Source organism: Cyprinus carpio, chromosome B1, assembly GCF_018340385.1.
Source record: "Cyprinus carpio isolate SPL01 chromosome B1, ASM1834038v1, whole genome shotgun sequence".
Taxonomy (NCBI): domain Eukaryota; kingdom Metazoa; phylum Chordata; class Actinopteri; order Cypriniformes; family Cyprinidae; genus Cyprinus; species Cyprinus carpio.
In genome coordinates, this window is record NC_056597.1 from 27,125,258 (window position 1) to 27,152,121 (window position 26,864).

Consider the following 26,864-nt stretch of genomic DNA (forward strand, 5'->3'; position numbering starts at 1 on the left):
GCGTGGAGGTGGGGGCTTAGTTCACAGAAAGCGCTCATCTAACTTGCTTTTCTGCGGTTCAGCCTTTTTCTCTGCAGGCCAATCAACGTTTAACTTGGCCACGGCGCGAGTAACCACCTCCAACAGCTCCTCATACTGGGGCGATTGAGGGGGCAAGTCCTTATCGACACCCACCACGTCAACCTCCTCGGAGGAAGACAAGTGAAGCGTTGAGCCCGCTCCCAGGGGGGAATTAGTGCCGGAGCGTGCTTCCGATACCTGAGAACGGAAACTGGATCTGGCAGGTGAGGAAGAAGATAGGGACTCGCCCTTCTCCATTCCCTCTGCCAGATCCAGCTGTGAACCCCACGAGCATGATCGCCGCTCTGTCTCGGCGGAAGCGGGACCAAGGCAGCGGGGAACGCTAGCGAATGCTCCCTCTGTGAAGAGAGCCCTCCTGGAGCGGAGTACATTAAGGGCAAGCCGACTCTGCATGCTCCGCTCCAAGACAAACAATGTACAAACTGTGTGTATCCCCACCCGAAATGTAGCGCGGGCAGGGAGGAACACACAGTTTGGAACACTGCTTGCCCTCGCCCAAATGATGCTTAGACTTAAAGGGTGCTTTTGACATTTTTGGATGACAAACAACACTAAATAAGACTGACAAAATGAATAATGCGACAGACACACACAGAGCACTTGCTGAAGACAGAAGGCTAATGCCGGCTTGGCCGCACGTGCTTTTAAGCTTCCTAGACTCTGACGTCACCCGCCTAAGACGTCTCGCCCATCCATTGGACTGATTACACACATGATTCAGATCGGTTCACGCTGGAGGCGTTCCCTGAAGCGTTTACGATGCAGCATCTCGTTCCTGAAGAGGAAGCAGGGAAAAACATTATCAATGTAAAAATCATTGACAACTGAAATCCCTGCTCTCTACTAAATATTAAATGCCTTGTCATTAAGTGAAGGGGGGAACGAAGGGTTGCGATTTATAGGTTAGGCCGGGTTTTCTAAATAAATAAATGAATAAATAAATTCATGAATACTTTCCATTTGATAATTAATCTATTCCTAAAATAACTTTAATATCTAATTTCATTCCTAATTTGAGGATATATTAACGTATACACAGACACACACATAAGTGCTGGCGCGGTCGGTCAAACTATAAAAGGGACCTCCGCGCCCTCAACCACAGGGCGCCACTCCTCCCAGTGCCAACTTAACAGCCATAATCCTATTCCCGATGTCGTAATTCCGTTCAGAGGGGGTTCCTCCCCCCTCTTAAAAAAAAACGGATGAGAAAAAAAGGCGCAGGGATACTCTGTATCGACGGTGACCTCTGAAGACAAAATCGCCCCCGCCTCCTACTCTGAGCATCCACCTCCCCAACGAACTGACGGGAGTGTGTGATCGGGGTAGCAAGAATGGGAGCGAAACAAAGCGACTCTTAAATTTAAACATGCAGCCCTCAGCCTGCGGCGACCAACAGGAAAAAGTCTTCGAGTGAGGTGAATCCGTCAGAGGAAGGCGAACTGGCTGAAATTCCGAATGAACAGCCTGGAAAAATTGGCAACCCCAGAAATCGCTGGACCGCTCTACGACTAGCTGGGGCTAGCCAATCAGCAACTGCTTTTACCGGCGGGGATCACAGTTCGGTTCCTTCGGGTGAAAAGAATTTTGAAATCCCAGGAACGGAACCGACCGTGCGTGAAACTCGGCAACTTCTCCACCTTGGCAAATAACGATCTACAAGCAAGCGCTGGAGCACTCGCCTGAAGTGTTGGACATGGTCACGCTGGCTGGAGAAAAGATAAGGATGTCGTCGAATAAACAAATACAATCCGGTCGACCTTCTCTAAGCACATCATTTGACGAGGACTGGAAGACCGCCGGGGAGTTCCGAAAGTCCAAAAGTGTCATGCCCCGTGGGGTGTTGAGCGTATCGTCCACTCCCAATCCACGTGATAAGAAAAGCCATGCGTAAGATTCTGAAGAACATGACATCCTAGATGACGTCATGTGTAGATAATCTATGAAGTGTTACAAGAAGAGAAGCCCCGCCCCAGCCGGAGTGGGTAGGGGCCAAGTACCTGAGAATCATTGAGCCTTGGCCGCCCTCTCAGGCCCGGAAAGAGGAACCCCAGTAGCAACAAACAGATCTATCGCACAGTGGAGGAAGGATGAAGTCGGGACCTTACTGAAACTCTCAGTCATGGTAAGCCCCTCCAAGATCCTCCTGTAACACAGAACAAGGAAGGAGATCTATCAGAGATAAAACAAAAAGGTAGGAATTAAACCACTGGGAGTGCGGCTAAGTCCAGAATGATGAAAAAGAATCCCATCATGATTCTGAGGGTGGAGTGGACAGTGAGAGACTCTCGGCAGTGATGGAACCTAATCGGGAGCCAGCTCATTGTCCATAAAATCACCCTCGTGTCAAAAGCATAACTAGTCTTAACAGTAATGAAGCCCAGCAGGGGCAGATGTATTAGTGACTGAGGACCTGGCCGAAAAAAGCCGCCCCTTTGACGCATTGCTCTGTGAGTGAGGCGATGCCAGTCGCAGGGGTTCAGTAAGGCATTGACCGAGAGTCACCCGCCGCTCCAGGCAGGTCGGAGAAAAGTCTCCGATCAGGTTGCAGATGCATTTGGCAGACACCATTTCTCCCTCTCGCTTTCACCCAACGCTACTCTTGGTCAAAAGTCAAATGTGAGCAGAAAACAGGTTGTTTGTTTAAAATTTTTTAATATATTCGGGAGTAAAAAACAACAAGCCTCTGGTTGCCATTGACGAGAGATTCTTATACTGTTCCTCCTTGAAAACAAAATATTTGCATATGTATTCACGTTTATATCATTCATATATTCAAGACATTCATGTTATTTCATAAATGTTTGTTTTGGGTTTTAAAAAGCAATGACACAGAATATTATGAAAACATTTCAAAGGGCTGATGTTTTAAAAGATTAAACAAAAAATAATATCTTATGAAGAGGAATTATAAATCAGGAAAAAGGGTGATAATAATCACATCCATTTAGACGATTTACTGTTTCTTGCTAAAGTTTTTCCTCTCTAATGAATAATGTTGATCCTAATTATAGTAAAGGCTGTCTAGCCTTTAAACAGATCTCTTCTCACAGACCGGATCATTGGTCTCTGGACTTTCGAGTGTGCGCTGTTCTCCCAGCAAGATGATTAACTAGTGTGCATGTGTGTTAGAATTAAGTTTTTGAAGCCAGATTGGATTTCTCAGCTGTGAGCCCTTCAGTATTTGTTCAGCCCTACCAGAATTCTTCCAAAAAAAAGATGATCGTTCCACTTTATTCACACGCTCCCAATCTTAGATAAGCAAACACAACATCAGGGCATTATCATTTAGTTCTCTCTATTTTATATCTCAGGTTTTGGGGGACTGGCTCTGTGATGCCAGAGAAACAAATGAAAACAATTTATGCATTTTCAAGTCCAAAGAGAATGCAAACACAAAACAAAATGAAGCAACTCGCCGACCGACATTAGCCTCGAAAATTGTTCAGTATTTGACAATACCATAGTACAATGATACACACATATGTATGTTTTGTAATACTATGGTGCTTTAAAACAAAGCCAAATACTTAAAAAAAAAAAAGTGCCATCATAGTAGTGTTTTTTGGACATGTACCATGGCAGTACTTTGGCATTTTCTTGGAGGTACTTTGGATAATCAGGTAAATATGAAAGAAACATGGTATTACAATCTGATACCATTGTTGTATGTGAGGTAAAGCAAAACAACCATAATAGTAATACAATGTTTTTACAGTATTAATATTAATGAATGTAATAATCATATCCTCTCACCCAACACTTCAAGTTGAATCTTTGTTCCTGCTCTTTATGGTTGATGTCGATGGTGTATAAAGTCCACTATGTTCAACAGTTAAATTAGTTATAGTGATTTTTCCAGTTTTCTCATCAAGAGTTGTGATGTCTTTGAATCTCTGATTTGGGATGAAAACACCATCATCAACATCCCATTTAATCGCTTTTACAACAGGTCCACTGTTTCTGTGTTTCCATATAATGCTGCTGACAGAAGGATCTATTCTGGCTGGACGAAAAGACACTGTAGCACCGACTTCACCAAATACATTTTCCACTTCTTCTCCTAATAAATAAAGCATGAAAGTAGTAAATGAGAATAGGTAAAATTATATGTTACTTGTATATGAATTACTATACATTTTGAGGCATGTCTTGTTAATTATATTTTTTTAATTAATTTGAATGACAATATATTTATTGAAAAGAATATTTATCAAAATAAACAGAAAAGTTTACAAACATTGCTGAAGTGATTGTTTTGAACCAGAATTAAGTTGCAAAACATACTGTACAATATAACTTCAGCTAAAGTATTTATGTCAGTAGTGTGGGGTAAAAGGCCCTCCTCACCACCTCATACAAGTTTTAAAACAAAACAGACTCTTTCATTATTATTATTCAAGATGTGCTGCTCACCCATAAATGTTCATAAAAACATTTTTCCCTCTGCAATCATAAGTAATAAAAAAGCACATTTCCCTAAAGTGTATCTTTAGGTGTGTAGGCCTATTGCAATACCATTATTGTATCATGGCACTTTTTTATGTATGACTAAAAAGATGCATAATATTATTAATAATAAAGCCATCACGACTATGTTCTGTGTGTTTTGCTCCTCATGTGCCTGTCTTGCCCTTCTTTGGTCCTTCTGTTCCTGTCCTCATTGTTTCATTATTACATCAAGTTCCAGCGGTGTGTTATTAATTATCTCGTTTAGTTTTTCTATTTAAGCCCTGTATTTCCTTGTCTCTAGCATCTGCTGTTAAATGTCATCTATCTCTACACTCTGTGTGATTTTGTTGTTGTGATTCCTATGACTGATTAAAGACTGTGATATAGTAATTCTCCTTTGCCTCCTCGTTCCTCACTCCTGTGAATCGTGACAATAGCGTTTTAACAGTATTATTTTTAAGAACATATTAATCATATTATGCACTCACCCATAACAGTTAAGCTGAATCTTTGTTCCTGCTCTTTACTGTTGACGTCAATGGTAAAAAGTCCACTATGTTCAAAAGTTAAATTAGTTATAGTGATTTCTCCAGTTTTCCTCATCAAGAGTTGTGATATGTCTTTGAATCTCTGATTCGAGATGGAACACCATCATCAGCATTCAATCACCTTTACAACAGGTCCCCACTGTTTCTGTGTTTCCATATGATGCTGCTGACAGGAGAACTATTCTGGCTGGACGAAAAGAAACAACTTCGTCGCCCTCTGCTTTCTTCACATCTTCGCCTTATTAATAAAATATGGGAGAGTATGTTAGTCAGCATCCAATATGCAAATGTCTGCCGTGCACTGCATGTTATATAAATTATGCTACTAGAATATCGTTTATAACTAAACTCTTGCGCCATCTTCGAATGTTAATTAAAACATAATGTAACTGAAACAGCTTCTGTGGAGATGAACACAACCCAGACTGCGACCAACGTCAAGCATCGTGGAGACATTTTTGTTACCCAAACGACACGTTAATGCACTTTTATATTCAGACGCAAAAATCAGAAACCGCAAAAATGAGTCGTTGTGCTGGTCTTCCACTAAGAGCAGTGCGGATATTTCCCCCCAGGGGGCGCTCTGTTCGGTTTGAATGGAATTCAGTGGCCAATCACACAATGTATGGAACTTTACATTTTGATATAGAAAGACAAAAAAAAAAAAAAACCTATTTTCTTTTAAAACATATGCAAATAAATTATGCTGATTTTCTTTTTTATTTAAAACTTCAAATCTATTATTATTATTATTATTTACAGTGAATGAAATAAACACAAAATACTGTATTTTGTAATTTTCCATCATGCAAAAATGTAAAATGACGCATGAATTTGCACCAAAATATACAGTGCAGTTTGACACACGACCACTAACGTTTCCTCCTGCAAGCTGCAAGCCTGCAACCCATTTTTAGAACATGAAACAGTTAGGCCTATAGCGTTCCTTAATCAATAAAAATCTGTCACTCAGTTCATCGCGATTTTGCAAAGCTGAAATCGTGTATACACTGTTTTTTACAATGAGAGGATCGCAATCAGAGGTGTTTGAGAAACAACAGATATGTCTGTGATTGGCTACATTGCTCAATGCTACAAAAACACGAACTAGGAATGTTCAATGCTCTCCAGAGCGCAAACACAAACACACACACTGGAGAGTTGCTAAATCTAATTCGCCAATATCATATTATTACAGTTTCAACTGAGGGCTCTAATCACTGCGTGCAAAACTGATGTGTGGCATAAAACAGTGTCAGTTGTTATGAGTTTCACTGCATGAGTAAGAGTTTGCAGCTTTTTTTTTTTTTTTTTTTTTTTTGCGTATCCACTGACGCCTTTGATGATTCTGCATAACCGACAGCTCCCTAAATGCAAACTTTCTGTTCTCTTTTCTGTCTGTGAACGGAAGTTATTTCTGTCTCGTCGAGCTGGTGGTGAAAAGGTTCTGGAACATTTGCTGTTTTCAGAAGAGCAATGAGCTGGCAATACAGTCTTTTATTTCTATTCCTCTCTGGCTTTGCTGCGCTCTATGGTATGATTTCATTTTGTGTAACTTAAACTTAAGTAAAACAGCTTATTTTCACTTAATTTGAGGGGTTTTACTGTTGGCCTGAGTATTTTGTTTTTGAGATAAAAAGTTACAATGTGATTAAAATAAAAGAATAATAAACCAAATAACTTTTGTTCTCATGCATATAGTGTTATTTATATAAATAAATGTCTAACATATTTTTACATTAAGATAAGGTTTAAGGGGCAGGTGAGGTAAAATACCTCTTTAAGGCAAAACAGCATTACAGTCATTTTTGGACAATTTTAAATGCAAATACTGTATTTTTTGTGAAATTTCAGTATCATATGTTTGATAAATTGGTGAACAAAAAATTAAAGGCAGTGGTGAATTTAAACATTGTACTACTGTATTTTCTGAACAGTTTTGTTTTTAATAGATGTCAGGTCAAGAAAAATATGTTGTACTGTAATTTTACACAATTTGTTTAATTCCTATTGGCCATAACAATCGTTAAGTTTGATTTATTTATTTATTTCACGTGCTTCATTATAGTTTTACTGTTTAAATTCTGATACAAGGCCTGTAAAAGGACATCTAGTCCCTGATTGTGACATCTTACCCCATACAGTGTGATGACAGCCCCTGTTGTTAAAGGAGTCGGTGTGTGTTACTGTAAATTATCTGTATAATTATTATAGTCTATAATGGCAGAACAGAATATTTTACTGTTCAATAGTTTTGTCTAACGTTAAAGTCTAAACAGAACTTGACTTTAAAAAAGAAACCCATCCTGAGAAATACTCATTCTTTTTATTGATTGTTTATTCCTCATTGTAAACCACATATGAGTGCATATGAACCCTGTTGAGTTCATTAAATACTAATATCTTTTTTTTTTTTTTATAGTTTCAGAGATATGTGGAAGAGATCTACTAGAGGGAACGTCCTGCACCATCAAGCTGAAAACAAAAAACAATGACAGACCTTATGAGATCAGATGGGTCCATCTCTCTAGTGATGCCTTGATTCACAGGAAAAATGAGAAGATCAAGAAAAGCACTCCAGGTCTAACAATGGAAGGGGATGGATCATTAACATTTCAAAACGTTAGTCTGAAGAACACCGGCAAATATAGATACACATTTTATGCTAGTGATGGTACAGAGACCAGTGGTGAAGAGGAAATTAAAGTTTATGGTAAGAAAACAAGTATTTGTACCCTTCCAACACAATGCAAAGAATAACACAATAATATTTAGTTTCAGTAGTAGAAAGTAACCACGTTTCTGTCACAGAAAAGGCTCCTAACCCTACTCTGACAATGACGATAAACTGCAAAGATAAGAACGCTACACTCTTCTGTGACTTTGGAAACCGTACAGATCTGACTGTATCCTGGTATAAAGACAATATCATCCAGAATAAAAACAACCCAGAACTGCTCTTGACATCTGCTCACATTCAGGAGAATAAAACATACTCATGCAGTGTAAGCAATCCTGCCAGCAACAGGCGAAGTGACAGCATTACAGTGTCATGTAAGTAATTTTTTTTTTACATGCTTCTCATTCTTCAATGTACTAACTTGTGTTATATATTTATGCACGGTGCAGCTTTTAGGATTTTCTTTTTTAAATGGATGTTTTGTTTTGTTTTTAATAATTGACTTGTTTGTTACTGATTTCATGATGCTCTTGTCTTACATGTCCTACAGGTGAAGGTGACCCAGGTCCTCGTAAACTCTTTAGCCCTGATTTCTGGGTATTGGTGAGCATTTTAGCAGGTGGGGGAGCCCTTCTGCTGCTGCTGATATGTATTCTTATCATCTGTGCATGTCAAAACTGTAGCCAACTCAAAAAAGCACAAACAAGGTGAGAGATATCTTCTTATCGCCTCTGAAATTAAATTATGCAATGTGTGTTTGTATTTTCAACAAAAGGGAGACAAACTATGAAGCTGACACTGTTCTTGTTGAGCTTTAAAAGTCCACACCACAATCCTCCACAAAATTACATTTATTCATTTAGCAGATGCTTTTATTCAATGTAATAGTAGGAGTATAATAATATAAGGTCATATAAATACAATTAGAAATTAATGCAATGAACCTATAGAGGAATCTTCTCAAAGATGGGTTATTTGCTTTAAGTAACCTGCAATTGCAAAGGAAATTCAAAGGCTTTTACCACAGGTTCCTGTAGTCTATTAGACTTTAGTAAAACAGATCTTAACATCCTGTTCACATAAGGCAACAGCTTTTCTAAGAGCCCACACTTCCAAAAATAAGTTTATCCGTCAAAATGATTCATGCTGATTTCAATTTCAACTTTACTTTACTGGGTTTCCCGAACCCGGGGGTTCATGAGTTGATGGAAAGCTAATAAATCATTTTAACTGAATGTAAATTTAAAATAGAGCAACGCAACTGAAATAAAAATGAAATTATGACGTAATTCTTAAACATACTATATTAGATATACAGATATAGATTCAATATGAGATGAAATGTTACAGTGCAAATCACAATATTAATATGAAATAGCAAAATCTTTTTTTTTTCTTTTTTTTGGCCAAGTTGCACATTATAAAGAATTTTACAACGAAACAAAAATAAATGTCATGTGACTATTAGCCTAATCACAGAACCATGAAAATCTTAATGTGTTTTTAAATGATTGAAATATTAACCTAAATTCTCTGGGGATAAATATTTAAGATCTGAATAGTTCAAATTTTTTGAACATATTGTCTTTGATATCTTCCAGATGAAGAAGAGTTCAGGCTGAGGATTATTCCAGCTCTAGTTCCTACCAGAACAGATCCAAACACAGTGAAAACAGCTCATAGATGACAAACCAAGTGTTCATACTTCCCAAAACATACATAAATCACCTTTTTTTGTTGTTGTTGTTTTAAATAACAAGATACAGACCGAGAGGTCAAAGAGAAACAAAGTTATGAGAGCTCCAGTGAGGCTTCAGAAGATCATGAGCAGAACTGTGTGCCTGATGCAGCATTTGTCTTTCACTTGTCTGTGGAGTTTGAAACAGGACAGACTGAGATAAAAATCACTGATGAATAATCACAAGATCCTATCAGTGCCAGATTCTTAATATTAGTATTTAATCATTTTAATTCTGCCATACAAAGAGTATACCATTATATACCATTAAAGGGGTCATGAGCTGCCTTTGTTTTTGTTTTTTTTTGTATTGTTCTCTGAGGTCCACTTATAATATTATAATATTATTAATATTAAGATTTTTCCATCACAAAACATCCCAATTTAGATGCAATAGGTTATTTTCTGTCCTTTTTTGACCCCCCTCATCTGAATGCTCTGGGTTGCGTTTCCCAAAAGCATTGTAAACCTAATTTAATTGCGATGCTGTGTGACGGATTGTAGACTCGGAAGTGAACACCTGCTGCTACGATTGGCTAATAGTTGTTTATGTTTTACAGTCTACTTTCAGATGATACGATTTAGGTTAAAAAGCACATAAATACTCAGTACATATTTATAATTATGAGGAACACAACAGCCAAATTCCCTTAATCATCAGAAAAGTCTCAAAAAAAAAATTAATAATAATAATAATAATAATGCATCTATCCCCACACGTTTTTTGGGAGGGTTTCAAGAAAAACATCAAGAAAAAAAAATAACGGTCTCTTCTGAAGACTCTTAGGAACGCAAACTGTGTTTTGTTTCAAGAGAGCTACCATACATTTCTGTGCTGTTTTACTTTTTCTTTCATTTATTCATCCATTTATAGTCATTTATTTACATCTACATTTAATCATATAGTCATTTTTAATAGTCATAGCCATTTATATACTCATTTCATTGATTCACTTATTGATTGGTCATTTATATTTTATTATTGTTTTTTTATATTATTTTTCCATTGTTGTTTAGTCTTATGGCTGTGTGGTTTCAAGGGCTGTTAGTCTTCATGAATAAGAATTAAGAGGGAATGTTTATGGAGATTTAAGGTTTATGGGATGTTGTTGTGAAGAGATTTGTGCAACAAAGTCTGAGCATTGAAACATACGCAATTAAGATTATTCAATAAACTCTGCTACTTTTTATCATCACTTTGTCTCCTGCTTCTGCTCTTCTCTGGCTTCTTGGCTCTTTGGCTGATAGAAGACTGTTAATAGAGTTATGGTTACTATACAAACACTGGTTTTTGATATTATTATATTATATTATATTATATTATATTATATTATATTATAGTATATTATATTATATTATATTATATTATATTATATTATATTATATTATATTATATTATTATATTTTGGGTATTAGGCAGTTTTGCTGACTAGCTGTTCTGTTACCAGAAAAAAAAAAAAAAAAGGATTTACCGCTGATCCATACAGTAGGTCCAAAAAGTTCCAGTTTGGTCACATCACTCCATAAGACATTATGGAGTACATTACATTACGTCATTTAGCAGACGCTTATATCTAAAGCGACTTACAAATGAGGACAATAGAAGCAATTAAAATCAACAATAAAGCAATGATACGCAAGTGCTATAACAAGTCTCAGTTAGCTTAATGCAGTACACGTACCAAGGGTTTTTTAATTATATAATACATAAGAATAATTATAATAATATAATTATATAATATATAGAATAGAAAAAGAATAGAGCAAGCTAGTGTTAGAGGCCTTTTTTTGTTTTTGGTAATTGTATAATAAAAATTTAAAAAAGTGAGGAATTAGGCTCCCAGCTGTGTCTCTAGGAACTTTTAATGTCAATGTAGCCTTAGACTTTCTAATATAATAAAACTAGTTTTTCCTCTATAGATTTTGTGAGAGCTCTGTTGACTTTGCCATATTTTCTACTCAACTTCAGCACATGCATGAGCTAAATGTATGTATGTGTAACAGCCCAAGCTTAATTGTGTTTTTTTTTAATACAATTTTGTTCCCTACCATAAAAAAGTGACTAAAAAAACAGTAACGTTGAATAGGGGTTGAACAATTACGACATAGCTGTGTTATTAAAAAATCCTATAACTCAAAAACATTGCATTATATATTAACATTACCACTTTTAATATGCCAGTAAACTGTTGTAGATGAAATATTTATTAAATCCTGGATCTTCAGAAAAACTTTTATTTGTAAAGTACTGCAGTCTCTGGGGGACTGAATAATTTTGAGAGCATCTGTAGGCCACTATTATCTTCAAATGGTTTTATATCAGTTATTTCTATCTTTTGCCGTAGTGTGTCAGTAGGAAATATCAATGTACATTTCCAAACATTAATTTTGCCAGTAACTTTTTAAATATTATCATCATCATTCTGTATGGAATGATATGAAGAAACAGAACAAACTGAGACAGACTCAATCCAGAAGAACTGTGGCAATGTCTTCAAGATGCTTCAAGAAACCTACCTGCAAAGCTACCTGAAAAACTACGCTTTATCAATTAACTTATATTAACTAAATTAAATCAACATTTGGTGTGACCATCCTTTTGCGTTTAAAGCAGCTTTTGCCCTATAGGTGCATTTGCGCATTGTTTTGCTGGTAGCTTTGCAGGTAGGTCAAGTAGGCTTTTAAAGTATTTTAATAATCAATATCCACTCACCCAAAACTTCCAAGTTGAATTTTTGTTCCTGCTCTTTATAGTGGATGTCAATGGTATAAAGTCCACTTTGTTTGACATTTAAATTTGTTATAGGGATTTGTCCAGTTTTCTCATAAAGAGTCTTTGAATCTCTGATTCAGGACGACAAAGCCATCATCAACATCCCATTCAATCACCTTTACAACAGCTACACTGCTGTTTCTGTTTCTATATAATGCTGCTGACAGGAGGAACAACTTTGTCTGGACGAAAAGAAACTTCATCACCCTCTGCTTTCTTCACATCTTCACCTTATTAATAAAAATAAATAATAAAATATGGGAGAAACAAAAATATTTTGTTAGTCAAAATTTAATAAACAAATGTCTGCCATACACTGCAGTCATGTAAATTAGGCTACAATACTGCACTAGAATATCATTTATAACTAAACTGCGTCAACTTTGATAAAACGTTAAATTCGTTAAAAACATAATACCTGAAACTGCTTCTGTGGAGATGAACACAACACAGATCTCAACCTGCGGTAAGCATCATAGAGACAAAACCCAAGATGCAAACAGAAACTGCAAGTATTAGGTATTGTGCTAGTCTTCCACTAACAGCAGTGCGGATATTTTCGATCATTATTCAAAATGCCATGCGGATTTGCACCAAAATATACAGTGGGGTATGACACATGACCACTTTACCATTTTTAGGTCCTGAAGTTACCAAAAATAGCATTCCCTTTAGTTGAGATTTGATCCATGCTAATGCACCTTCAACTGATGCCAACAACGTTTTCTAGTCTATTCAAAAGAATGTTGTGGTTGATAGTGTCGAACACAGCGCAAAGATCCAGTAGCACTAATAGAGAGATACAACCACGATCAGATGATAAGAGCAGGTCATTTATAACTCTAATGAGAACAGTCTCAGTACTATGATATGGTCTAAATTCTGACTGGAAATCCTCACAGATATAATATAATTGAATATAATTGTGAGAATACTATATTTTCTAGTATCTTTGACAGAAAAGGGAGATTCAAGATCGATCTGTAATTAACTAGATCTTTGGGGTCCAGTTGTGGTTTTTAATGAGAGGCTCAATAACAGCCAGTTTGAAGGTTTTGGAAACATATCCTAATGACAATGACGAATTAATAATAGTCAGAAGAGGATCTATGATATCTGTAATCACCAGATATCATAGGAGCTTAGATGGAATAAGGTCTAACATACGTGTTGTTGGTTTAGATGATTTAATAAGTTTATGCAATTGTTCCTCTCCTATAGTAGAGAATAAGTGGAATTGTTCTCAGGGGATCTATAGCTGCTAGCTATAGCTTACATATATATAGCTATAGCTGATGCGATACTGTAGCTGACCACTGCATGGTTACAATTTTATCTCTAATGCTGCGTTCACACCAAACGTGAATAGAGCGTCTGGTGCGAATGATTTCAATGTTAAGTCAATGTAAAGATGCGTTTACGTGTGCCTGGAGGTCTCACGGCGCGAATGAGGCGTTTAGCGCGGCGCGGTAGACGCGAAATCGCCTCATTCGCGCGAATTGACGCGAATTGAGCGTCTGGCGAGTTGAAAAATTTAAACTTTAGCATCAATTCGCGCCGCTTTAACCAATCACGAGCCTGCTTGCCCACGTGGAGTCACTCATTCAACATGGAGGAACAACTGATATTGTCAGTGAGCAGTCACCTGGAGCAATATTACACAAGTTCATATTTCTACAGAGACAGGAATAAAAAGGACCTTGCTTGGAAGAGTGTCGGTGAGGAGATTGGGCAACCTGGTAAGTTGTAAATACACATTTCACTTTTGAGTCACGTACACGTTATCGATTTTTTACAACTTTTTTCCCCCTAATATACAGCTACTTTTCGCAAGAGCAAATACAAAGCGGTAACTCTCTCGATGAATGCTCGATCAACATCAGCCAGTCTTGCAAATAGACAACCGCCTAGCACTTGCCCCTCCCACAAGAAGCGGATTTCGCCTCGGACGCGCGTCAATTTAGCTTCAAACGCTTGCTTTTTAAGCGCGAATATTTCGCTCTAGATGCGCGAATGCATTCAAAATATTCAAGCGGCAAACTAGACGTGGTAGACGTGAATTTGACGCTCTATTCGCATTTGGTGTGAATGCAGCATAATAGTATTGATCTTGGAAGTAAAGAAGTTCGTAAAGTCATTACTGCTGTGCTGTTGTGAAAAATCAGCACCTGTTAATGCTTAATTTTTTTGTTAATTTAGCCACTGTATAGTTTTTGTTTTGCTGTTGTGAAAAATCAGCACCTGTTGATGCTTAATTTTTTTTCAGGCCTAGCAGTTTTTCATGCTTTTTCTGTATAATAGGTTACTTTCCCGCCATGCAATACGAAATACCTCTAATTTTGTTTTCCTTTAGCTGCGCTCCATTTTCCAGGCTGCTCTCTTTAGGGTGTGAGCGTGCTCATTATACCAAGGTGTCAAACTGTTTTCCTTAATCTTCCTTAAGCGTAAAGGAGCAACCGTATCTAAAATGCTAGAAAAGAGAGAGTCCATAGTTTCTGTTACATCATCAAGATTTTCTGAGCTATTGGGTATGCTGAGGAATTTAGATAAATCAGGAAGTTTACTTACAAAGCAGTCTTTTCTCGTAGAAGTGATGGTTCTACCATACTTATAACAAGGAGTAAAATTTACAATTTTAGCTATATGGAGTTTACACAAGACTAGATAATCATCTAATATATCATCGCTTTGCTGCAGAATTTCAACACTATTTACAGCAATTCCATGTGACAGTATTAAATCTAGAGTATGATTTCGACAATTAGTAGGACCTGACATGTGTTGTCTAACCCCAGTAGAGTTCAGAATGTCTAGAAATGCTGATCCCAATACATATTTTTCATTATCAGCATGGATATTAAAATCACCAAAAATTAGGTGTTTATCTGCAGCCACCACTAACTCGGATAGAAAAATCAGCAAATTCTTTAATAAAGTCTGTATGGTGCCCTGGTGGCCTGTATACAGTAGCCAGTACAAACATCACAGGTGATTTATCATTAACACTTGTTTCTCTTATGTCAGGAGGAGCAAAGGACAGACACAGTGGGCATGGCGTCAGGCCTCGGAGAGGCTTTTATTAACAGAAAATAAACCAAAAGAGGGAATAAAGTGTCCAAAAGGGGAAGAGTGTCCAAAACAGGGAATCTGGTGTCCTCGTCATGCTGCGGGGTTCGTGTGGGTCGGGCAGTGTTCATGGAGGAAGGGTCCAGGTAAGGGCTGTAGTCCGGCGGCCGCACGGGCTCCCCTCTCCGGTCCGGGGTGCAAGGGGCAGCAGCTTCTTCTAGCCACCGGATCCTTCTCGTTGGCCGCGGCGCTTGCAGGGGATGGATGGCCCAGCATCCTGGCCCAACGGCCGTGTAAACGGGTGCGGTCCCTGTCCAGACCGCGGGTTCGGCAGCTCATGTCTCTGGTGGCGCGGGAGTCCCTCAACACACCCTTCCTGGACCCACGAGGACACCAGTGTGCATGCACGGGGAAGAGACCGGGCTCCCGAGGAGAGGCGCGTTGGGCTTTTAAACAGCAGCGGTGATGAGGCTCCATTTCCTTCAGGTGTGCCCCATCACACGCCACCAGCCCTGACTCATCCAGCGCCCCTCCTCTCTCACATACCCACTACTGTCGGGAGCCTGGTGAAGGGCGGCGATTTAGGACGGGGTGCCGATGATAATCAGGGAGGAGGCAGCTGACTCGTCACACTGTGGATAATGTTATATGAAGCACCATTACTTCAAAGAAGTTATACTTGAAGCCCGCCCTCAGAGAAATACTGAAAATATTGCTATAAATTGCAGCAACACCTCCCCTTTACCTTTTTGATGTGACTCAAGTTTACTACAGTAATCTTGGGGGGTAGACTCGTTTAAAATAATGTAATCATCTGGTTTTAGCCAGGTTTCTGTCAAACAGAGCACATCTAGGTAATGATCAGTGATCATATCATTTACAAAAAGTGTTTTCATAGAAAGTGACCTGATATTCAATAAGCCAAGCTTTATAATTTGTTTCTCTGTATTATATGCATTTTTTATTTGTTGAACATCAATTAAATTGTTACTCTTAAATTGGTTTGGACGTTTTTTGTAATTTCTAGTTCAGGGAACAGACAGTCTCTGTATTGTGATATCAAGGTGAAAAAGTCTCTATGTGCTGAGAATTACCTGATCTCTGTGGTGTGAGGTGGCTAGCAGATGGTCGGTTTAGCCAGTCTGTCTGCTTCCTGACCTGGGCCCAAGTTAGTCAAGTACAAACTCTAAGACTATGTGCCATATTTCTAGAGAGAAGAGCTGCACCACCCCTGGAGGGATAAAGACCATCTCTTTACAACAGGTCAGGTCTGCCCCAAAAACTCATCCAATTGTCTATGAAACATGTTATTCTGCGGGCACCACTTAGACATCCACCCACTGAGTGACGACAGTCTGCTATGTATCTCATTACCACGGTAAGCAGGGAGGGGACCAGAGCATATTACAGTGTCTGACATCGTACTTGCAAGTTTACACACCTCTTTAACATTATTTTTAGTGATTTTCGAATCGTGAAGTCAAACATCATTAGCGCCGGTGTGAATAACAATCTTACTGAATTTACATTTAGCCTTTGCCAGCACTTTTAAATTTCCCACGATGTCAGGCGCTCTGGCTCCCAGTAAACATTGGACTATGGTGGCTAGTGTCTCTACTTTCATGTTCCGAACAATAGAATCGCCAATAACTAGCACTTTGATCAGGTTTCTCAGTGGGTGTGTCACTGAGTGGGGAGAACCTGTTTGATGATTTTATTGAAACAGAAGAGCGGTGTTTTGACCCGCGACTATGCCGCCTCACAGTTACCCAGTCGCCCTGCTGCAGAGGCTCTGTAACCGGAACTGAACAATGTACAGGACTCCCTGAGCTAGTCGCATTCAAAGCCGTCTACAGCACTCACATTCTTACTATCCTCAATTAAAGTTTGGATGCGTGTCTCTAGTTTTAAAATCTTCTCTGTCAGCCTACCTATTTCCCTGCATTTATCACATGTGAATCCCTCGTCGCCGACAGAGAGAGATAAACAGTACATGTGGCAAGCGTTGCAAACAACAATAGCAGGAGAAGAAGCCATTACTCATTGTATTGATGAATGATTCTGACATACCTTTGTTGTTTGATGAACTTATGAAAAACGGAGTGAGAGAGAAAAGAAACAGAGTGAGAAAAAAGAAAACAGTAATAGAGGCAATTAGATTTTTTTTTTTTTTTTAAAGTGACGGGACATACAGCCAAGTATGGTGACCCATACTCAGAATTCATGCTTTGCATTTAACCCATCCAAAGTGCGCACACACACCATGAACACACACCCGGAGCAGTGGACAGCCATTTATGCTGCGGCGCCCAGGGAGTAGTTGGGGGTTTGGTGCCCTGCTCAAGGCCACCTCAGTTGTGGTATTGCCGGCCCGAGACTCAAACCCACAACCTTAGGGTTAGGAGTCAAACTATCTAACCATTAGGCCACAACTTCCCCGATCTTAATGGAAAAGCGAATGACAAGCTAACTGGCTAACGAATGCTAATGTGCTGCACGCAAGCCACAGTAGCGGTTTTAGATTAAAAACGAACAATCAAATTAATCAGATTAGTTTGATAAATGATATCAGAAATATGGTGGGAATTAAGTTATATTTTATATTACAGGTTTAGAGACCTGTTCTGTAAAAGAAACAAAAGTGTAAGTTCCAGTCCACAGACAAACAAAATAAAATAAAAACAACTACACTAGCCTTGTGAAAAGTGTTGTGACAGTACTAGGGGTGTGCAGCGAAGCCAGTATTTGTATCTGTATCAATCACAAAATTATTCATATCTGTATCTTTATTCCGATAAAACCAGAAGTAGGCGGCGCTTAAACCATAACTTCGTACAGTATTTGATAAGACCGTTATGTTTATGGTTTTACAGCCTATCTTTTTCGTAGTTATCATTGAACAAATATGCAGTGTTTAGCTAAAATAATATATATATATATATATATATATATATATAGATATATATATATATATATATATATATATATATATACAGTATATATATATTTTATGTTTATAACATTTAGCCTATTTAAACTTCTTCCGATTTCCTCGTATAGGCAGTGCTTCGAGATGTAGTGCGGTTGTGCTTCGAGCAACATGAGTTCGAGTCCCAGCTTGGGGACCTTTGGTGATCCAATAAATAGATATTTAAGTATCTTAATTAAAACAGTAAGGGTTTCTACACAATTTGGAAATATGGAAATTGATTTAAGTCATTTCCAGGAAATGCATGAAAAAAGGCAACTGCAACACTGCTATTTTTTTTTGCGCTTATTTCATTCATAAACTCATTTAGCTTCACACACTTGTTACTGCATTGTAATTTTAAAGGATTATGTAAAACAACATAAATTCCTTTGGCTCACTGGTTCCTGTGGAGTTTTAAAAAGTATTTCACTTAAGTTATTTGTAGGTCTGGAAAACCTATTGGGAAAAAAAGAGAACAGAGTATGGAAAAATATTTTGACTATTTGCCCTATTCAGTGTTCTAAAATATAAAATTAATAATTTCTAAAAAATAAATTTATCATACAAGTAGGAAGATTTCATGACAAACATTTAGTGAATGAATTCCAGGCTAACATGTCATTATGCAGAACTATTTAAACAAGTCTTATGTATGTGCCACGCAAACCAGCAAAAGTTAAGGAAGCAAACATGTAGGCCAAGTAGAAAATGTATCTGTATTTAAGTTGATTATTAGCCTAATCTTGACAGAGAGCTGGTTTGATTTTTGAGAGACGGAGACGCGCAGAGATGGCAACGCGGCTGTTTGATTGGCAGTCACGCTGTGCTTATTCATTCGTGTATCATATTGTAGCCTATAAGGTTTAAATCATTGCCTTTTATATATACACAAATAGTAGAATGTGAATGATTTTAGGTAATATTAGACCTACTCTTGCCAAGCTCTGATTTCTGAGAGATGCACAGAGTGGCAACAACAATGTGGTGTTTGATTTGCGCTCTTTTCATTCATAAAGTTTACGTTCATTCACTACACACACTCACTGAGTGTATTTAGAGGTAGATTACTGGGGCATTTGATTTGATTTTTACGCTAAAACACGAGATGATGCAAAAACATACTTTCCTACTGTACATCTGTGTTTCACAGTTTACCTGGAGCTTTGACCAATCATTGAAACGATCACGACAGCGTGTTAATTATGTGTTATTTTATTTTATTTTATGTTGTAGATTAATGGAGCAAATGAGAATGGATAAAATTACATTATATTTTTTGAGAGATTTTGTCTTGTTAATAATTTTTAAGTGAACTTATTTAAATGACAATAGATTTATTGAACAAATTATCATTATTCATCAAAATGACCAGAAAAGAGTACAAACTTTGCTAAAGTGATTGTTCTGAACAAGAATTAGCTTGCAAAAAACACAGCATTAATCATTGTCTGTAAATATACCCTCAATCCAAAACCAGAAAAAACTGCCACCCACCTCCCTACATAAAGATAATTGTCTATGATCTTCCTATCTAGCTCACATTTCAGTTTTGAGTGGCACACAGCAAAACCAACCACAGTCACATAACTTAAATCCACAAAGCTCACAATAGTTGGATCTTGCTGCAGATGGTAGATGTATTTCAGTCTCTCTCCTCTTCTCAGTACTTCTCTACTCTCCACACCAGTCTTGGCCAAAAGAAAAATTAAGCAGAGGAGATTCTCATCTTGTCCCTCTTTGAAAATAAAAAGCATGGTCCAGCAGACACAGAGGTCAAAAAGCAACAGTCAAAGTTATGAAGGCACAGATAGTTAAGAGCTCCAGTTGCTTCAGTAAAGCTGGGATTTAGAATCAACCGTCATTTCTGAGGGAGGGAAAAACAGGAAAAATGCTAATAATTTAATGTACATTTTAAAACATAGCTGAAGTTGAAATCTATTTGATTTGTCTGTGATATTATACATTAATACTTTCACAAGGAATTAAGAAAATAAACTTACTCTGGAAGTCTTGTGTCTCCCGTTGCAAGCAGCACAATAATCTTTGAGAACAACAGTGACAGTCATTTACAGTAAACATTTAATCATTATGACCCTATTTATTTTATTAATACAGATTCCAAGTTTTATTGTAAATATTTCATGAGTGTGTGTTATTCTAAAAAAAAAAAGGTCTTCATAATCAAAATTCTCTTTCCTTTTCTTCTGATGTGACTCAGATGTTTGAGTTTTAACCAAAGGGTAAGCAGTAAGCACAGATGGAAGAAATACATTTTAAATGTTTTAAAAGATAAAATACAACAGTAGTCTTACCGTGACAACAAGGTGGTATAAACAGGAAAAGGATGATAAAAACCATGCTGATGGAAACGATGACAATCCAAATGAGAAATCCCCATAAATCTAATGAAAAAAAAAAAAAAGTTAAGCTAACTAAACTATTTCACAACCGCACACATTTAAGTGATTAGATCTAGGTTTTTAAAGGGATGTTTCACCTACAAATGAAAATTCTGTCATTAATTAGTCTTATGCTCTAAGATCTTATGCTCAAACCTCTAAGATCCTTGTTCATCTTCAGAACACAAATTAAGATATTTTTGATGAAATCCGAGAGCTCTCTGACCCTGCATAGACAGCAAGGTCCAGAAACGTAGCAAGGACATCGGTAAAACAGAGCATGTGATATCAGAGGTTCAGCCGCAAATTTATGAAGCTATAAAACTACTTTTTGTTCATTACCTTCAGCAAGTATGAAAACAAGAAAACAAAGACAAAACCTGGATATTTTAAGCAATATAGTATATAGTCCAGTAAAGCCACCCTATTAATGACATAATTTACATTTTTGGGTGAATTATCCCTTTAAAAAACACTTTCATATAGTCATATATATATATATAAATATATATATATATATATATATATATATATATATATATATATATATATATATAATACAGAGGAAGTTCAGAAACAGAAACCACAAACATGCGGCATTTAGTTGGTCTTTCACTAAGTGTTCAGCATTTATTGCTGCTATCTTTTGTAAGTTAATGGCAAATATTCAATGTCAAGGTCTGGTACAAACACGCAAGACTACCATCAAGATTACCATCACCATAAAGAGCCACCACTGCATAATGCAGGAGAAATAACCATACCAGGTGATTGCAGGGCAGAGCTCAATCTCCCTCTCTAAATTGATTTAAACTTTAGTGTCTCTCCAGTAATAATAATAATAATAATAATAATAATAATAATAATAATAATAATAATGCAAATAAGTCCCTTGTGGAAGAGAGCATCTGAGGGTTTTAACATTTCAATTAAAATTTCAAATTTCAAACTTAATTTCGAGAACACCCAAGAAACTTATTTTTCTAAAATGTTAAGTGGCTGAAAAGTTAAGTGTGTTTGTGCTTCTAATAGATTACACTTTAATTTACATTTTAATACCTTAATTTAATTCTAATGCAGTAACATTCAGATATTCTAAGCATGAATATAAATACTTGTTGAATGTAATTACAACTTCTGAAGAGAAAAGAGCAAACCACCTAACCACAGCACCACCTAAACATAAAAAAAAATCATCTCAGAGATGTTCCTCTTTACTTGTTGAATTAAATCTTACCTTCAAACAGATCTCTCTCATAGACCGGATCACTGGTGCTCTCACTCACTGCATTCTTGAGTGTGCATGTGTAGAAGACATCTGGATTTCCTTTTTTTTCAGCTGTGATAAGTTCTCCTTTCGGAGTGTGGGGTGAGCCCTTCAGTGTTTCTCCAGCAGAATTCTTCCAGATGATAGTTTCTCTGTACTCGCATATTAAATACACAGCATTAGGGTTCATTTCAGTCTTCTCTATTTTTATCTCAGGTTTGGGGACCCGTGCTGTGAAAGAAACAAAGAAAAACTTCAATGATGATATCAGACTGTACTATCATAGTATTTTGATACAAATCATACCTTACACCAAGAAAGCATCATAGTATTATCATGTTTTGGGGCATGTACCATGGTATTCTTGGAGTACTTCAGCACCATGGTATATATCACAGTACCATGGTATCACAATCTGATACCATCAGAGTACCATAGTACTGCCACAATACAGTGACATAATTACTCAGTACAATACACGCAATTGCACAGAATGATTATCACATCTCCTAGTATTTTTACATGTTACACCAAGGCATGTGAAAACACATATTAATACCTTGCTAACTTTTGTTAGCATAATATTAGTTGTTTTATTATTATTACAATTAACTAAAACATATATTAACAATATGAAAATAGTATTTTACACACATACAAAGATTGTTAAATAAAGTTGACAATTAGCTGTAGTATATGTTTTGTAAAAACATCATAATAAAAATATAATGCTTTTACAGTTTAATATTAATGAATATATTAATCAATATCCTCTCACCCAACACTTCCAAGTTGAATCTCTGTTCCTGCTGTTTACTGTTGATGTCGATGGTGTAAGGTCCACTATGTTCGAAATTTAATTTAGTTATATTGATTTCTCCAGTTTTCTCATTAAGAGTTGTGATGCCTCTGAATCCCAGATTAGGGGTGGAAAAACCATCATCAAGATCCCATTCAATCACTTTTACAACAAGTCCAGTGCTCTTTCTGTGTTTCCATATAATGCTGCTGACAGGAGGATTTATGCTGGTTGAACCAAAAGACACTGTACCACCGACTTCACCAACTACATTCACTTCTTCACCTAATGTATAAAATATCAAACTTAGTTAACCTTAAACAAGCATGTATCTGTTATTCACTACAGTCATTTATAATTGATATATAATTAGGTTGTACTTCAATATAATTTAAAATCAAACTGCTTTAGGGTCAACAAAACAAATGTTGTGCAATCTTCACTAAAACCTTAAAACATCATGTAGCCTACCTGAAACAGTTTCTGTGGTGATGAACACAACGCAGATGACGACCAACATCAAGCATCGTAGAGACATTTTTTGTTATACAGATGACACATTAATGCACTTTTACTCTGTCTTTCTCAGAATGTCTTTTACACAGTTAAGACTGGATGTAAGCACAATTTAGAGGAAGTTTGAAAGCTGAAACCACACTGGATGCTATTGGTTGCTAATGCTGCTGTTTATTGTACATACATGGCAAATGCTTGATGTCAGACCCAAGTGTGTGTCTGTGTTCAGGAAGACTACCAACCACAACCTTTCACAGTCATGGACTTTCTGTTCCTTTTGTGTTATCCCTATTTGGTTATGTTCCATTCCTCGTTTTGTTAATTGATTACTCCCCACCTGTTTCCACTCCTCTGATTACTTTCCTGGTGTTTAAAAGCCCTGTTTGTTTAGTTCCTCCTGGTCCGCTATTGTTGAGGTTTACGTTGATTGTTGGGTGTTAATGTTATTTACTACTGGATGTGCCCTTTTCTCTCCCGTGGATCATTAAAAACCTTTTTGTTCTTTTTGTTATATCCTTCATCGTGCGCCTTGATAAACACACCAGCACCCATAACAGAATAGTGGACCAAAAAAGCCAAACAGTTTAGCGGTGTTTTTTTTTTTTTTTTTTTTTTTTTTTTCCCTCTTGGAATGGATATCCCAGCAGTCCAACTCCTGTGCCTGGAGCAACTGGACCGTTCGCTGGAGGACCATAATAGGGGGGTTTTTTTTTATGTGGTGTGTTTCGGACTTCCCTGACCGCTCGCTCTGTGCATTTCTACTATGCTGGCCTGAGTGAGCGGTGTAAGGCACGCCCTCCCAGCAAACGGTCCCAGAGAGGATTTCGCCGCTTTCGTGGAGTGGGTGCTGGAGAAAAATGGATCCCCATTTACCATCTGCTCCGCCGAAGAGGATATCTCCAGCCCCACTCCTGAACCAGAGACCAGCCAGCCACCATCCCGCTGCACGGAGCTAGAGCCCGCCACAGAGCCCGAGCCTATCACCGACTGACCAAGTGTGTGAGCCGGCAACACCGTGCATCGTGGGACAATTGGTGAAGATTGAGGGCTTGGAGGAAAACGCTGTCTACACTTCTGCGACTGAGGGTGAGCTGCATTTGGTTTCTGGGAAATATAGAGAGGAGTTAATGGACCTTATAGACTGGTTTGGAGAGGAAATTCCTGACCCTCCTGTTTCTCCGCTGGTTCTGTCCAGCCCTGACCCTCCTGTTTCTCCCCTGGTACCGTCCAGCCCTGACCCTCCTGTTTCTCCGCTGGTTCCGTCCAGCCCTGACTCTCCTGTGTTCCCTCCCAACCTCCCTCTCCCGCCTCCTTCTAGACCTGTCAGTTCCTCTACTCCTCTTCCTCGGCTTCACCCTGGCTCTGCGGCTGCTCTGCTCCATCTTGGGCTCCTCATCCATCGGTTCAGTCTCCGTCAGTCGGCCCCCTGGTGTTGTCGGCTCCTCCTCCACCATGGCTTCTCCCACCGTTGACTCCACCATGGGCCGCTATCCTGGCTGGCCTCTGGAAATCCATCTGGCTCCTCCTGCTCCAGGCTCCTCCATCCACTCCACCCTGGTACCATGCTCCATGCTCCTTCTCCATTGCCTGCCCCTTGCCTGCCCCACACCCACCTCCTGAACCCCCACCCTCCCTCCCTCCCTCCGCTGGACTATCTCTTTCGGTGCGAGGACGCACCGTTCCGGGAGGGGGCGAACTGTCACAGTCATGGACTTTCTGTTCCTTTTGTGTTATCCCTATTTGGTCATGTTCCATTCCTCGTTTTGTTAATTGATTACTCCCCACCTGTTTCCACTCCTCTGATTACTTTCCTGGTGTTTAAAAGCCCTGTTTAGTTCCTCCTGGTCCGCTATTGTTGAGGTTTACGTTGATTGTTGAGTGTTAATGTTATTTACTATTGGATGTGCCCTTTTCTCTCCCGTGGATCATTAAAAGCCTTTTTGTTATATCCTTCATCGTGCGCCTTGATGAACACACCAGCACCCATAACACAACCTACAAGATGCACTATATATAGTTTATGAAAAATGACCATGAAAGATGATGGCAGGGCAAATCTCACTCACCAGGGGGCGCTCTGTTGTGTAAAGGTCAGTAGAGGAGATGCATATTTCAGTTGAATAAGAAAATGTATAGCCTTTAAAGCTATTAAACTGAACGAAACTGTTTGATGAAACATTTGCTTTATTCATACTTCCCTTAAGACGCTCTAAATCTCCTTCTGAAATTGGAATGTTTATGTTTTTAACACACATTTTACTTGTGACAGACAATTTTTTTTTTATTCAGAAGGTTACATATTTTAGGTAATGTAATCAGACCACTCTTTAATTACTTTTAAATTACTTTTGATATAACTGGTTATGTAACAAAGCCTTCTTCACAGCGCTAAGCGATAAACCCTTTGTTTCAGAGGATTTGGGACTTCTTTCTTAAATACCTAGGTGTAGAGCAGAACATATGTTATTCCTGGGAATAAAAAATCTAGTGTGGAAGGATAGAGGTGAAGTTGAGTGAAAATTGGCTCAGATCATCTTCAGACGATGCAGGCAAAAAGTTATGGCATTCAAGTTGATTCGTCCAACCGTTCTTGAATACAACGCAAACAAATTCTACGAAAAGCACGCAAAAATGCTTGTGAGGCTATAACTCCGCAATGGTTTAGCGTATAGAGACCAAACTTGGTGTATATTATAAGAAGCATGACCTGAGACTACCTGCAGTGTTTCGATGCAGCGCCACCTAGTGGTCAGGAGATATGAAAAATGCATATTTTTGCTTATAACTTCTGAATGGTTTGGTCAAAAAAATCACAAAAACTGGTCTCTTTTAGATTCAGTGGGGTCATGTTGAGTCGAATGATATCCAATTTTTCCCGTGTCAGCCATTTAAGGTGTCGGCCATTTTTAATTATGTTCTAAAATGCTGTATTTTTTGAATGCATTATTGTATCGTTTCGAAAATAATTACAAAAATCTTCTGCCCTGATGCTACTCAAAAAGTTTGGGGGCAAAAAAAGTTATAATGAAATTTATAAAAAATGCTAATAACTTTTGAATAAATTAGACTATTGAGATGAAAGTGGTCTCCCTTTATTCTTTGGGTCATGCCGAGAACATCGATACCAATTATGCCAAAATTGGCCATACTTCCTGTCCGCCATTTTGATTAATGTTGAAAACCTACTTTTTCGAACTCCTCCTAGACCATTAGTCCGATTTTCACCAAATTAGACTCGGATCATCTTCAGAGTGTGCTGACAAAAAGTTAAGGATTTTGTGTTGATATACAAAGCGGTTTTCGTTTAGCGCATCAACGAATTTGTTCGTAAGATGCCAAAATACATCAAAGGCTGTATCTCTGCAAAGCTTGGACATATTTGCACCAAACTTTGTATGTGCCATTGTCACCTCACACTGACCAGACCACATCAATTTGGTAACAGCGCCACCTATTGGTCAAGAGTAATAAACCATTCATTAACCATTAATAATTACATTTATAAAAACTGCTAATAAATTGTTATTTGCATTAGCCTATTGCAAATGAAACTGGTCTCAAAAATATTCCGTGG

The 26,864-nt window shown here is 38.0% G+C and overlaps 2 protein-coding genes across 2 annotated transcripts in view; one reads left to right on the plus strand and one right to left on the minus strand.

The window, feature by feature from the left end:
- The first annotated feature begins 6,468 nt into the window (after positions 1–6,468).
- LOC109096893 (carcinoembryonic antigen-related cell adhesion molecule 5-like) overlaps positions 6,469–26,864 on the plus strand; it is a 121,315-nt gene continuing 100,919 nt past the window's right edge. The window contains exon 1 of the mRNA XM_042715997.1: positions 6,469–6,615. Coding sequence (XP_042571931.1) covers positions 6,558–6,615 — 58 coding nt within the window. The 5' untranslated portion in view covers positions 6,469–6,557. The remainder of the gene's footprint in view (positions 6,616–26,864) is intronic.
- On the minus strand, positions 19,627–23,505 carry LOC109096892 (SLAM family member 7-like). The gene is made up of 6 exons (XM_042717094.1): positions 23,246–23,505; positions 22,754–23,059; positions 21,946–22,206; positions 20,622–20,711; positions 20,310–20,350; positions 19,627–20,173 (listed from the first exon to the last, which is right to left on the minus strand). The coding sequence occupies exons 1-6, from the start codon at positions 23,310–23,312 to the stop codon at positions 20,168–20,170; spliced, it is 771 nt and encodes a 256-aa protein (XP_042573028.1). The 5' UTR covers positions 23,313–23,505; the 3' UTR covers positions 19,627–20,167.

What these genes read in the sequence shown, in the direction of transcription:
- LOC109096892 (XM_042717094.1), bottom strand. Translation starts at nt 23,312, where the DNA reads ATGTCTCTACGATGCTTGATGTTGGTCGTCATCTGCGTTGTGTTCATC. An exon ending in TGAGAGAGATCTGTTTGAAG is followed by an intron (nt 20,712 to 21,945) that starts GTAAGATTTAAT and finishes TTTTTTCATTAG; the next exon opens with ATTTATGGGGATTTCTCATT. An exon ending in TATACCACCTTGTTGTCACG is followed by an intron (nt 20,351 to 20,621) that starts GTAAGACTACTG and finishes TTGTTCTCAAAG; the next exon opens with ATTATTGTGCTGCTTGCAAC.